Source organism: Kogia breviceps, chromosome 15, assembly GCF_026419965.1.
Source record: "Kogia breviceps isolate mKogBre1 chromosome 15, mKogBre1 haplotype 1, whole genome shotgun sequence".
Taxonomy (NCBI): Eukaryota; Metazoa; Chordata; class Mammalia; order Artiodactyla; family Physeteridae; genus Kogia; species Kogia breviceps.
The window spans coordinates 73912828-73926348 of NC_081324.1; the positions used below are offsets into that span (position 1 = coordinate 73912828).

Sequence of the window (13521 nt, forward strand, 5' to 3'; positions counted from 1 at the left end):
ACAAATTTTTCTCTCTGCTGGCAGTAGTTCATGTATTTCCTCTGCTAAGTGGTATTGCTTGATTCCATGCCTGTCCCCCCAGCTCCTGGAAGGCTGGGACCTATCTGTCCTCTTGATAGTAGGCACAGGGCCTGGCAGTGTAGCCGCTGGGGCATCCTGGTTCATCGCTGTATTTGGCAGTGACAGAACTGGTTCTGACAGGAGCAAAGCACACAGGGCTCTTTCCTGTCTCAGAGACTTTGTTTGCTCCTCCCTTGGTTTTTTGTTTTTTGTTTTTTTTCCTCCCTCAGTCTTTGCAAGGCTAGGTTCTTCTTGTCTTCCACATCTCTGCCCACACATCCCCTTCGCAGAGAGGTGACCCCTCTGCCCACCCTATCTGGAGTAGACCCCGTGCCTCTTCTCATTTGCTATGCATCACATTTATTCCTTTCATAACATTTGTCATGATCTGAAGTCACCTTGTTTATGTATCTGTTTCCCTGTTTGTGGTCTACCTGCACCCACTAGATCGTCAGCTCTGTGAGGATAGAGACTTGGTCTTGTTCTCACGGTCTCCCCAGCATCTAGAACAGTGCCTAGCACCATGTAGGTGCTAAGTAAAGACTTATCAAATGAATGAGTGCTCTCGGTCTTTACAAGCCTTTAGCTTATACTGGAAGAGAGTGTGTGTAGGGTGGGCTGGCAGGAGGGGAGGCTGAAGCTGCATGGCTACCAGAATACCCTTTTCAGCACCTGGAGGGACTTTTCATTTCTCTAACGTATAAAGGCCCTTCTTGTGTTTGTTAGTAGAGAACCCAGCAAGAAATCGCCTCTCTACTGCTCTCTCTGTTCTGTAGAAACCAGGTGGCTGTGGACTTGTGGGAGTAGGGGAGGCCACATGGCAGGTTGGGGGGCCAGGTCACAGACGTAGAGCTGTCCTGGTGCTGACTGGGGAGCTGAGCGTGCCTTGCTTGGTGGGAGGGAGGGAGTTCCCTTCTCTGGAGATGGATTTGCTTTGCTTGTTCCCTTCAGGAGATAAAGAAGAAGAAAGGCATAAAAGAGGAGGTGCAGCTGACCAGCAAACAGAAGGAGATGCTGCAGGCCCAGCTGGACAAGGAGGCGCAGATCCGGAGGCGGCTGCAGGAGGTAAGCAGTTGTTGCCACCACACGCCTGCGCCACGAGAGTGCTGGGCCGCCTGCTCCTCGCTGTCCTGGGGCAGGGCCCTGCTGACTGGCCTTCTCGGGTGACTCTGCTTGCAGCTGGACAATGAGCTGGAGGTGGCGCTAGGACTGCTGGACACCATCCTGGCCAAGAACCCGTCCGGCCTGACCCAGTACATCCCTGTCCTGGTCGACTCTTTCCTGCCCTTGTTGAAATCTCCCCTCGCTGCTCCCAGGATCAAGAACCCTTTCCTGTCCTTAGCTGCCTGTGTCATGACCCCTAGGCTCAAGGATTTGGGTTAGTCCTCGTTGGCTGGCTGTGGGCATGACCCCGGGGCAGGATGGGGGTGGACAGAGATGCCCCTGAGTGCTCGTGGGGAGGCACGCAGTGACCTAGGCTACTCACTTGTTTTCCTATGGATGCAGCCTTGGGCATCTCAAGCAGCGTATCCTTGGGAGCACACAGTGGCGCGTCCTCTCTCCCGTTTTATGTCTGCTGAGTCTTTGTTCTGAGGGCCAAGTTTTAGATGCTAGTCGGTGATCTTTCTGTAGCAGTGTTTGTTTTTTTAAAAAATAAATGTATCTTATTTATTTATTTATTTTTGGCTGCGTTGGGTCTTCGTTGTTGTGCGCGGGCTTTCTCTAGTTGTGGCGAGTGGGGGCTACTCTTCTTTGCAGTGCGCGGGCTTCTCATTGTGGTGTCTTCTCTTGTTGCAGAGCAAGGGCTCTAGACGCGTGGGCTTCAGTAGCGGCGCATGGGCTTAGTTGCTCTGCGGCACGTGGGATCTCCCTGGACCAGGGCTTGAACCCCTGTCCCCTGCATTGGCAGGAGGATTCTTAACCACTGTGCCACCAGGGAAGCCCTGTAGCAATTTTAAATGCAGTGGCAGTGGGATGGTTTGGTGCCACGTGGCCTGTCTGTGTAGCCCAGAGCTCCTGAGCGGCCACGTGTGGATGACCAGAGGTCTCTGTGGCCTTTAGCTTTCTGTTGGCTGTGGAGAAACAAAGACCAGGTTGGGTGGCTGGGAATTGTGGAGGCCTCGCTTTCTGGGTTGTTTAACGACCTTGAGGGTGAACATACCTTGAGCCTGAGGGGTATGTTCCCTTCAGGGTGAGGCTGAAGTCAGGCGGTACACATAGAACCTGCCAGAAGTATTACCTGGCTGGCTGCACTGTTGCATGGAAGGTGGGAGGACCACATGGATAGAGCTGAATAACTCCCAACTGAATAACCCTTGGTGGCTCATGCCTCCTCAGCGCACTTTTAATTCCTTAGTGTCAGAAGGGTATCTCCTTGCTGGCCTGCCTACCCTTTGGTGCTGTCATGGAGATGAAATGAGAAATTAGGTTGAGGATACTTAGGCAGAACAGAATTGATTACTATTAAGTCAGAGGGACATGGCATCTTTGCCCTGGGTCCCTGGTTTGCACCTGGGCCAGATCCTGTATCTTTGCAAGCGTCATCCCCTGCTGGGTCCCTTCTCTTGGACACAGGAACTTTGGTGAGCCACGTGACTCTGCGCCTGCTGAAGCCAGAATGTGCCCTGGATAAGTCATGGTGCCAGGAAGAGCTGTCGGTGGCCGTGAAGAGGGCAGTGACCCTGCTGCACAGTCACACCATCACCAGCAGGGCAGGCAAGGGAGAACCAGGTAAGGGACAGGACAGACAAAGGGCACGAGGCGGTATGAACCGTGCAGGGATTGCATGAACTGCGGCGCCCCATCCCCCGGGGCTTCCTGAGGCTGTAGCCTCCAGTGAGTCTCTTCCCTCCCTGGCCTTGATTTCCTCATCTGAAAAAGGGGGGATGGACCATTTTTGAGTCTGGTCCCTGGTATTCTGAGTCACTGTGAGCCCCATTGAGGGTTTAGTTCTTGCCATTGGAAGCTACTTGTCTGTTTTAACTCTCACGTTGTGGAACTAGGCAGTGTCTGGGGTAAGAGCAGGATTGGCTTTAGAACTGGGCTACTGTCTGTCATCCCTCTTGTCATGCCACATGCTTCACGGTGTCAGGGCCTCTAGCCTACCCCCCACCCACTTGCCCTGAGGATGGACACTGAGGCAGCCGAGCTCGGGGTCCTACCCGACCTGCAGGATCCATCTGCTTCTTGCTCTCACAGACGCCGCGCCCCTGTCCGCGCCAGCCTTCTCCTTAGTCTTCCCGTTTCTGAAGATGGTGCTGACCGAGATGCCCCACCACAGCAAGGAGGAGGAGGAGCGCATGGCCCAGATTCTTCAGATCCTCACCGTCCACGCCCAGCTGAGGGCCTCACCCAGCAGCCCGCCAGGGCGTGTGGATGAGGTTGGCCTGGGGAGCTCGGCTCCCCCTCGGCTTGAGGGGGTTGGGGAGGCAGGGGCTTCCAATGGTTCCCGACCCATGAACAATTCTGGGCAGGGGAGGTCGTGCAGCATATAAGTATACCTATAGCAGCAACCATTGGTGAGGAGAACCCAGATGTTCTATGCAGTGCAGTTGTCAAGACCCCACAGAAGCTTATGGGTCTCTTGTGTCTGATAGTTTCTGACCCAAAGAAGTTGAAGGATTTTGTATTAATTTATTGTTTTGTTTCTAACTCAGAAGGTAGTACTGATCACTCTCTCCCTTTGACTTGCTTATGATTGTGAGACTGGAGCTCATTCATTGAGTTTTCTTTTTAATAGATTATGTTCTAAAAATTTGCCAAAGTAATGCATGCGTAAAATTCCAGCAGTACAGAAGCAAAGAGAAATGCCACTCCCTAGAGGTAACTGTTGCTAACAGTTTGGCCTATACCCTTGTAGAATTTTTTTTTTAAGCACATTCAAAACTCATACCCACAAACACAGTAAAACAAAAATGGATTACACTGCTTCTTTCATGGGACTGTGTTCTCTGGGTCTCCTCCGGTGTCCGGATCCATATGATCCACTTCACATGGATCTAATTTTACGGGCTGCATGGGGTTCTATGCTGTGGGTGCCCCATGGTTTAGTTAACTTTTTATACTTGTTGATTGACATTTTAAGGTTGTTTCTAATGTTTCCATATTTTGAACATCACTGTGGTGTGCCCCCTTGTACATTTATGTCCCTTGCACACTGTGTGAACATTTCTATAGGACAGATTCTTGGGCATGGAATTGTTAGGTTATGTGACATGTTCTGAGCTATACCCTCACTAAGCGTTTTCTTTTCTCCAATCCTAATACAACCTCACGTAGTGTTAATCTTGCCAACGATGGGTAAAAGAATGGTGTAATGTTTTATTTCACATTTTTTTACTTTACTTGTAAAGTTCAGTATCTCTTCATATGTTTATGGGCCACCTGTATTTCATATTCTGTGAATTTCAACCAAGGTTAAGAGTTTATTTTTAGTCCCTGAAGATCCTGGTTGACTGGGGTTGGCTCCTGTGGATTGAGTTGTAAACCTGTCAGGGTTTCTACAGTGGAGTCAGCAGTATGACCCAGAATGTTCCCCTGTGGGTCAGAGGGTTCTGCTTCATGTGCCACTGGACTTGGTTACAGACCTTCCATGGAGCTTCACCCTGACTTACCTTCTGTTTTCTCTTAGAATGGCCCAGAGTTGCTGCCTCGTGTGGCCATGCTGCGCCTTCTGACTTGGGTGATTGGCACAGGCTCTCCCCAACTGCAGGTGATCTGGTTCCCAGTTGGCTTTTGCTGTGACTCAGTTCATTACCCCAACCTCAGGTCCTAGTTCTTCTCTCAGCCCTCAGTTCTGGCCTTGGGCAGAAGGGCTGCTTTTGAGAGCCAGCCTGACTGTTCTCAGCTAGTGAGGGGTTTTGCTTGGGTCCTGCCACTGGCCTTGGCCTGGTGCTCGGGTCTGAGCCCTAGTAGGGCTGTGGGGTGGGTGTTCTCAGTTCAGATTCCTCCCTGGGCCCCTCAGCCCATCACCTGGCTCCTGGCTCCCCTGCCTGGCCCCATAGTAGGAAAAAAATTTGTGGAACTGAGCCTAGCGGATGGATGTCTTCCTCAGGTTCTGGCTTCAGACGCCCTGACCACCCTGTGTGCCAGCAGCAGTGGCGAGGATGGCTGTGCCTTTGCAGAGCAGGAGGAGGTGGATGTGCTCCTCTGTGCCTTGCTGTCCCCCTGTGCTAGTGTGCGGGACACTGCACTCCGGGTGCGTGCCCACTCCCTCTTGGGGCTACCTTGGCGTCCCTTGTCCCTCAGTGTCCCTGTTCGAGCTGCCCTGATGGGAGATGCCACACATATGCACCAGTGTGTCCTGGAGGCAAAGAGAAGAGGTCACAGAGTGTGATTCGGGGTCATTCTAGGAATTGGAACAGCTAAGCATTTGTCATGTATCACTGCCTATTTTTTTCTTCACCTTGGAAAACGTCACCTAATTTCTAAAACGGAATGTGGATCTTGGTACTTTTATAGACAGATATAACTCACAGGATTGGTTCATTTCTTCAACCTACTACCTTATACTTGCTTTCTACTGGTGCTTTGGGACCCAAAACTAAAGAATCCCCTTGGAGTATGAGACATTGATTCCCAAATGCCAGGTTGCAGGCACCTGCTATCGCTCTGTGACAGAGTTTTCACTGGTCCTTGGTAAAAATGTGAAAAACAATGGCAATGTGGCAAATATTTCATAAAACAAAGGGAATGTCCTTTTTCTGACGTTTTGTCTGACTTGTGTGTTTAGAGTTAAATTTTTAAATTTTATGTTAGAAAAGATTCTACCGCTACATGCCATCATTTCATGAAAGAAAAGCTCTTTGAAGAGCAGCTAATGAGCTGAACTGACTCATGGCACTCCCTAACCAGCGCCGTCCAGTGGAATGTTCTACAGGGCTAGAAATATACATCTGTGCTGTCCAGTGTGGTAGCCACCAGCCAGCATATGACTGTTGAGCACTTGAAATGTGGCTGGTGCAGCTGAGAAAGTTAGAGTTCGTTTTAAATGATTTCACTGGGGAGACCCACGTGTGGCTGGTGGCTACATCTTGGACGGTTCAGCCCTAGAGGGAGGCAGGGTGGTGGCGGGCAGGTCAGAGGCTCTTCCCAAAGGTCATGCCTCACACAGTGTGATCCCACCCCCCTCTCAGGGGCTGTTGGAACTCCACATGGTATTGCCAGCGCCTGATACTGACGAGAAGAATGGCCTGAACCTTCTGCGGAGGCTCTGGGTGGTCAAGTTTGACAAGGAGGAGGAGATCCGGAAGCTGGCTGAGAGGTGAGAGCCGTCAGAAGGCTGGTTTTCCTGCTCTGTTCTCTTTCCCCTCATGAAATAACTGGACCTGGCGTGCTCAGCCTACAGAGGGAAAAAGGGTCGGGTGGTCGGGTTTGGCAGGGCCTGTGCTGCAGATCCTTGTCTGACCAGCTCCGCCTTTGGTCTGCTACAGGCTCTGGTCAACCATGGGCCTAGATCTGCAGCCAGACCTCTGCTCCTTGCTCATCGACGATGTCATCTATCACGAGGCAGCTGTGAGGCAGGCCGGGGCCGAAGCCCTCTCCCAGGCAGTGGCGCGTTACCAGCGGCAGGCGGCGGAGGTTATGGGCAGGCTTATGGAGATTTACCAGGAGAAGCTCTATGTGAGTCGTCTGTGCACCGTGATACAGTCTGGGTGTGTGAGGGTGGGTTGGACCCTGTTCAACCTCCCACCTGCTCCAAACAGGAGCCGCACTGTGGCTCAGGGTGGCTTGTGCCTAATCTCTCGTCTCACCTGGGTCGCTGGCTTTACTGGAGAGAGCACTGCAGTGCATTGATCAACCTGTCTGTTGCAGCGGCCGCCCCCGGTGCTGGATGCTTTGGGACGAGTTATCTCAGAATCTCCTCCAGATCAGTGGGAAGCCAGGTATAACAGCTGCTTCAGCCTTGTACCACTCAGTGCTTTCTGAGGTGTGGCAGGTGGGCTGGGCTGGGTGCTGTGAAGAGGCAGCATGGGATAATGGATCAGCAGAGGGAAACAGCAAGACCTCCCTCTGAGTCAGAGACCTGAGTTCAAGTTCTGGCTCCTCCTGGCTAGCTAGACGACATGTTTCTCCTTTCCTCTGGGCGACTCTGTTTCTGTAGAGGTCCCTGGGCCCCTCCTTACTGCTGTAGCTGAAAGAATAATAGTGCTTAGCCTTTGTAGAATATGTCCATTTCTGAATGCCTTCACATCTGGTTCCTTCACCTCCCTTTCCTCCTGCCCTAGAGGGAGAGGGGTAGGCGATGCACTCACACATGGGGAAACAGAGGCAGTGCTGGTCCCCTCCCCCAAGGTCACCCTGTAGGAGGTAAACTCTGGGCAGATAGGAGGTCTCTGTTTTACAAGTGGGCCGTTCCCAAACCAGTGGGCACAGTGGTGGGTAAGCACAGGGCATTGGGCTCCGTGTTGTGCTCTGCCCCTGAAGCAGTGTTTGCTGTTGGCAGGCTCACTCTCCTAGTGGCATACTGGGATAGGTGCCACCAGCAGGGGAGGAGACCTCTGGCTTGCTCTTGCCCCCCTGACATGCTCCCCCTTCTTTCCTAGGTGTGGCTTGGCTTTGGCCCTGAACAAGCTCTCCCAGTGTTTGGACAGTTCTCAGGTGAAGCCACTCTTTCAATTTTTTGTCCCTGATGCCCTCAACGACCGAAACCCAGATGTCCGGAAGTGCATGTTAGATGCAGCCCTTGAGACGCTCAACACGCATGGGAAGGTAAAAGATTTCAGCTAGCTGAGGAGGTGGGGAGAAGGCTGGGCCAAGGTGGGCTGAGCACTGGTGCCACAGGGATGCTGAGTGCTCGAAATCCTGGCAGGGCACTAGCCCCCGTGGAAAATTCCATTTGTATTTCTTTTGAGTCATAAAGACCTCCCAGAAGGGTGTTAAATTCTTGTAAGTCTGCTGCAGTCCTGCCAGAAAACTGGGAAACCCACTGGCACCGCTGGCTAGCTTGTTAGGATGCCTGTCCCAGAGCCAGACTTGGGCTCGGTCCTGGGGCAGAGACCATCATCCCCAGGCATAGCCTATGGGCTGATGCGAGGCTCCGGGAGCTCTTGGCTTTCCAGGAGAACGTCAACTCGCTGCTGCCGGTGTTTGAGGAGTTCCTGAAGAACGCACCCAATGATGCCAGCTATGATGCTGTGCGGCAGAGCGTGGTGGTCCTCATGGGCTCTCTAGCCAAGCACCTGGAAAAGAGCGACCCCAAAGTGAAGCCTATTGTCGCCAAGCTCATCGCCGCTCTCTCCACCCCCTCCCAGCAGGTACCTGCCCCCTGGCCTGGGCCCCCAACTGTGGGTGGGCGGGTGGGATGCTAGGGACAGAGTCTCAGGTATCAGGGTCCAGAAGGCCCAGTTCTCTGTGAGGAGCCATCTCGCCTCGGGACAGCCTGGTTTACAGCCAAGAATACCCACCTCTGGAGGGAGAGTTAGTTTGTTACTTTGTTCTAGTAGACCTCTTAGATGTTTTCATTTTTTCTACTCATTTTCTAAGAGTCATTTTTTGCATTTAGAGTAAACCTGTCCCTGGGGATACAGAGGTTTTTTTTTTTTTTTTTAGAAAGAATCATTCTTGATGTGTTAGCCTTTTCCTGATCCTCTCCTTGTGCTAGTTATATGTTTTGGGGGCCTTGTGATGCAGCCTCCAAGCCACAGTGCAAAGGATTTTTTATTTTCTCTTATTTGAAAAACACATTTACATGTATTTTCTGTGACTTGCATTTCGGACAACCCAGAGTGTCCTCCTCAAAGGCACAGTTGAAAATCACAGATTTACTGAATTGTGGTCAAATAGGCTGTCAGAGTACCTGGCCTCCCAAGCTTGCTGTCCAGGCCCCTGGCTGCAGACTGCCTCGCTGCCCTGGTCTGGCCTCATGAGCTGTGTCTGGAAGACAATTGACAGCATCTTTTGGGACTGCTTGATTTGGACCTGGCCCTGTAAGGCCCAGCCCCATTTCCCTGTGACTGACAAATTTGAAAACTGAGAGACTTGGGCTGTTTTTAAGGAGGCACAGTAGCATGCTTCTCTCTGGATCTTTCTCTGTGAGTGGGTTTAATCTTCCTGAGGTTTTACTCCACCTGCCCAGGCCTAGGTTCTCTCTTCAGACCAGAAGTAGCACCGTAATGGCTGATGCTGTCCTGGCTAACAGATGTAGCGTGCACCCTGACAGAATGCGGGTCAGGCATGAGCTTGTACCACCATCTGCCTTTCCGATGCCCTGTGTGGTCTGACAGGCGGTGGCTGAGATGGGGCTGGGGTACCTCTGTGGGTGAGGTGCTGCGGAAGACTGCATCGGCTGCCAGGGCCTGGCTGTGGTTGAGCTGCAGCACTGACACGGCGGGCCCCTCCCCCAGGTCCAGGAATCCGTGGCCAGCTGCTTGCCGCCCCTTGTCCCCGCCATCAAAGAGGACGCTGGAGGGATGATCCAGAGGCTGATGCAGCAGCTGCTGGAGTCAGACAAGTACGCTGAGCGCAAAGGGGCTGCTTACGGGCTGGCAGGCCTGGTAAAGGGCCTGGGCATCCTGTCGCTGAAGCAGCAGGAGATGATGGCTGCACTGACCGATGCCATCCAGGACAAGAAGAACTTCCGCCGCCGAGAGGGTGAGTGTCTCCAAGCTTGGTGCCGCTCAGCGTGGGAGGTCAGTCCCCATGGCTGCCAGAGGAGGGAATCTGGCTTTTCCTCCCCGCTGAAGGCTGGCGTTTGTGTGTGTGTTGCAGTGGGGCAGCTGTCTGTGAGCCATTCCATCCCATCCTTGCTGATGCGGCCCGGACTTCCTTTTTTCTAACTCGGCAACACCCTCAGCTGAGAGAGACTTGCCGTTCTAGCTGTTAGTGCTCCCTGTTCTCACCTCCTTTCTGCTCAGGGGAGGCAGAGGGGCTGCTCCCTCCCGGGGCAGCCACTTTAGTCCCACAGCTGCCCTGAGTGTTTTCAGAGGGTGAGGAGGTGGTGGGGAGCTTGTCCTGTGGCTGCCCCGAGAGGACATCCTGTTCCCAGCCGTCCTGCCTTCTCCCCCAGGAGCGCTCTTTGCCTTCGAGATGCTGTGCACCATGCTGGGGAAGCTCTTCGAGCCGTACGTGGTTCATGTGCTGCCCCATCTGCTGCTGTGCTTCGGGGATGGGAACCAGTACGTGCGTGAGGTAAGTCCTGAGGCTACACTTGGGAATGGCTGGCAGTGGTTCGAGGCCCCTGCTTCTGGCAAGCCCTCTGCCCGCATCTTGGGCACTGGTTATGGTACGGACTTCTCTGATTCCCAGTGAAGTACTGAAGCCCTGTGAGGTGAGAAACCATGTTTCTCCTGCTCAGCTGTCTCTGCGGGCCTGGGCACAGGGTCTGACGCTGTAGACCCCCCAGTGAGCATTGGTAACCTGGAGAACCCTCGGTCCAGCATCAGGTCTTGACCCTTGCATAGCCAAGGATGCCCCTGAACATCTTTTCTCCTCCCTTGAGGCTGCAGATGACTGTGCCAAGGCTGTGATGAGCAACCTGAGTGCTCATGGGGTGAAGCTGGTGCTCCCCTCCTTATTGGCTGCCCTAGAGGAGGAATCCTGGAGGACCAAAGCCGGTAAGGCCGCTCCCTCTGTGTCTCTGTCTCAACTTCCCATTCTGAAAACTGCCCTCACAGGGGTCCAGAGCCACAGCTCTTGAGTGTTCCCCAGCCCAGGGATGAGGCCAAGACTCTGGTTAGGCAGCTCATTCCTTTATTAGTTTGTGTGCTTTCTTGCAAAGAACAGGCCTCTCACAGGAGCCATAGACCTAAGTTAAGAAATCCCAGAGCTTTAAGGCTAGTCTGTGGCTAGGTCTGTGATTTTAAAGCCTTTCCCCCCACCATTAAACCGCCTTTTTTTTTTTAAGAATCAATTTTTATTTTATTTTTGGTGGCATTGGGTCTTTGTTGCTGCGTGCGGGCTTTCTCTAGTTGGGGCAAGCGGGGGCTATTCTTCGTTGCGGTGCGTGGGCTTCTCATGCGATGGCTTCTCTTGTCGTGGAGCACAGGCTTCAGGTGTGCGGGCTGCAGTAGTTGTGCCTCGCGGGCTCTAGAACACAGGCTCAGTCGTGGCGCACGGGGCGGGCTTAGTTGCTCCACGGCATGTCGGACCTTCCCGGACCAGGGGTTGAACCCATGTCCCCTGCTTTGGCAGGCAGATTCTTAACCTCTGCGCCACCAGGGAAGTCCCAAAACCCCTTTTTAAAAAAATGTAATCTTATTTGGAATCCTAATTTGTAAAACAGAGTTGCTCAGGTTTGGGGAGGGTCAGCATTGGGGCTTCCTCCTCGGTCCTTCAGGCTTCCCCTACATCTTGAAAAATCGCAGTCTTAATCAGTCTTCTCATTTGTGGATGAGGAGACTGAGGCCAGAGAAATTCAGTGAATTGACCTTGGATCACTATCAGCTCTAAGCCCCGTCTGGCCACTCTCCCCAACACTGCCCAGCCTCTTGCCCAGGCTCCCAGGCTCAGCAGGCCTCAGGAGCATTTTGCTCACTTGGCTGGAGGCAGGCCCTGTGCCCTCTTCCCGGGACTGCTGGAGCAGTCTGCAGAGGAGCAGGCCATGTGTCCCTTGCCCGGGCAGCCAGCCCAGGCGACTTGCCAACCTGTGCTCAGTGATTTCATGCTGGGCGTGTGTCTGCCGTCTGCAGGGTCGGTGGAATTGCTTGGGGCGATGGCGTACTGTGCTCCTAAGCAGCTGTCGTCCTGCCTACCCAACATCGTGCCCAAGCTCACGGAGGTGCTCACCGACTCCCACGTCAAAGTGCAGAAGGCCGGACAGCAGGCGCTCAGGCAAATTGGCTCCGTCATCAGGAACCCGGAGATCCTGGGTACGCCTCTCCCATGAGGGCACTGGCCCCGGTTCCTCCTCCCATCCCTGGACACTGCAGGGAACATGCACCCATTCAGCTTAGGCCCTCTGAGGACAGATATGTTCACATTGAGATAACCTCTAAATTTGGGGAAGCCCTTTTCCTACGATTATAAGTGGAAAGTAGTTTGGAAGTGGTCTGTTTTCCTGTTGGTCTGGAGCAGTTGTTGACTGCTCAGGTAGGGAAACTGAGTTGTTGGCCCAGGAATAGCTTGACTGTAATAAGGGAGTCTTGAGGTCAACAGATAAATGACAAGCTCTGGACCACATCTGTATTATCCACAGTGTTAGGTTTTGGGGAATTTTTCTATTCTCTCTCATTCCAGGAGACCTGTGATAGAGGGAAGATTAGGGAGCTTACTTTTTAGTGTGGTTCTTTCTTGAGTAATTAGGGAAAGATTGATTTCTAGAAACAAACCCCAGCCAGCTACCTTGACCAGTACTGTACTTGTTAATTTTTAAGCTTCAGCATAGAACATCGGTACCCATTCCGTGCCTTTCAGCCTGAGTATTTTCAGACTTGTTTTTATTCAGAAAATGATGGGTTAAAAAAAAAAAAAAAAAAAGATGGGTTTTTGTTTTTGTTTTTGTTTTTTAAGGGATGAATAGGTAGATGTGCATTTTGTTGTTGTTTATAATGTCCAACACCCCTGGGGATTTCTAAGGCTCAGAACAGTCTCATCTCTATCAAATGAATGCCTTTATTTTCGGAATCCAGCCTGGGGCCTTTTTTTTTTTTTTTTTTTTTTAATTGACTAGTTTGTATAATGTAAAATTCACTTTTCAAAAATGTACAACTTAGTGGTTTTTAGCATATTCACAGAATTACGTAAGTATCACCGCTGTTTAGTTCTGGGGCATTTTCATCATCCCAGAAAGGAACCCCACACCCGTTAGCATTCACTCCTCATTTCCCCTCCTACCTCTAGCCCCTGACAACCACTAATCTATTTTCTGTCTCTGAGTTTGCCTATTCTGGACACTTCATGTAAATGGCATCATATAGTATGTGGCCTTTTATGTCTAGCTTCTTGCATTTAGCATTATGTTTTCAAGGTTCATCCACACTGTAGCATGTATCAGTACTTCTTTCCTTTTATGGCCCAATAATGTATTCCACTGAATGAGTATACCACATTTTGTTTATCCATTCATTAGTCGGTAGATGTTTGGGTCGTTTCCACTTTTTGGCTATTAATGTTGCTATGAACATCTGTATCCAAGGTTTTGTTTTGTTTTTTTTTCCCTATAGGCATGATTTCAGTTCTCTTGGTTAGATACCTAGGAATGGAATTGCTGGGTCATGTGGTAACTGTTTACCTTTTTGAGGAACTGCTAGACTGTTACCCCACTCGGCTGTACTGTTTGATATTCCCGGCAGCAGTGTATGCGAGTTCCAATTGCCACCTCTGTTATTGTCTGTCTTTTTGGTTACAGCCATCCTAGTGGGTGTGAAGTGGCATCTCATTGTGGTTTTGATTTGCATTTCCCTAATGACTAATGATGTGGAACATGTTTTCATGTGCTTATTTTTCATTTGCATATCTTCTTTGGAAAACTGTCTATTCAAATCCTTTGCCCATTTTTTAACTGGGTGATTAGTTTTTTTTTGT

The 13521-nt window shown here is 51.5% G+C and overlaps 1 protein-coding gene across 1 annotated transcript in view; it reads left to right on the plus strand.

Moving 5' to 3' along the window:
* Positions 1-13521, plus strand: part of GCN1 (GCN1 activator of EIF2AK4) — a 61921-nt gene that overhangs the window by 24760 nt on the left and 23640 nt on the right. Inside the window, exons 23-37 of the mRNA XM_059040606.2 lie at positions 1012-1125; positions 1240-1438; positions 2635-2790; positions 3259-3440; positions 4691-4771; positions 5114-5257; positions 6195-6322; positions 6492-6681; positions 6874-6944; positions 7605-7770; positions 8121-8315; positions 9405-9651; positions 10067-10188; positions 10499-10613; positions 11688-11867. Of these exons, the coding sequence (XP_058896589.1) occupies positions 1012-1125; positions 1240-1438; positions 2635-2790; positions 3259-3440; positions 4691-4771; positions 5114-5257; positions 6195-6322; positions 6492-6681; positions 6874-6944; positions 7605-7770; positions 8121-8315; positions 9405-9651; positions 10067-10188; positions 10499-10613; positions 11688-11867 (2290 nt within the window). The remainder of the gene's footprint in view (positions 1-1011; positions 1126-1239; positions 1439-2634; positions 2791-3258; positions 3441-4690; positions 4772-5113; positions 5258-6194; positions 6323-6491; positions 6682-6873; positions 6945-7604; positions 7771-8120; positions 8316-9404; positions 9652-10066; positions 10189-10498; positions 10614-11687; positions 11868-13521) is intronic.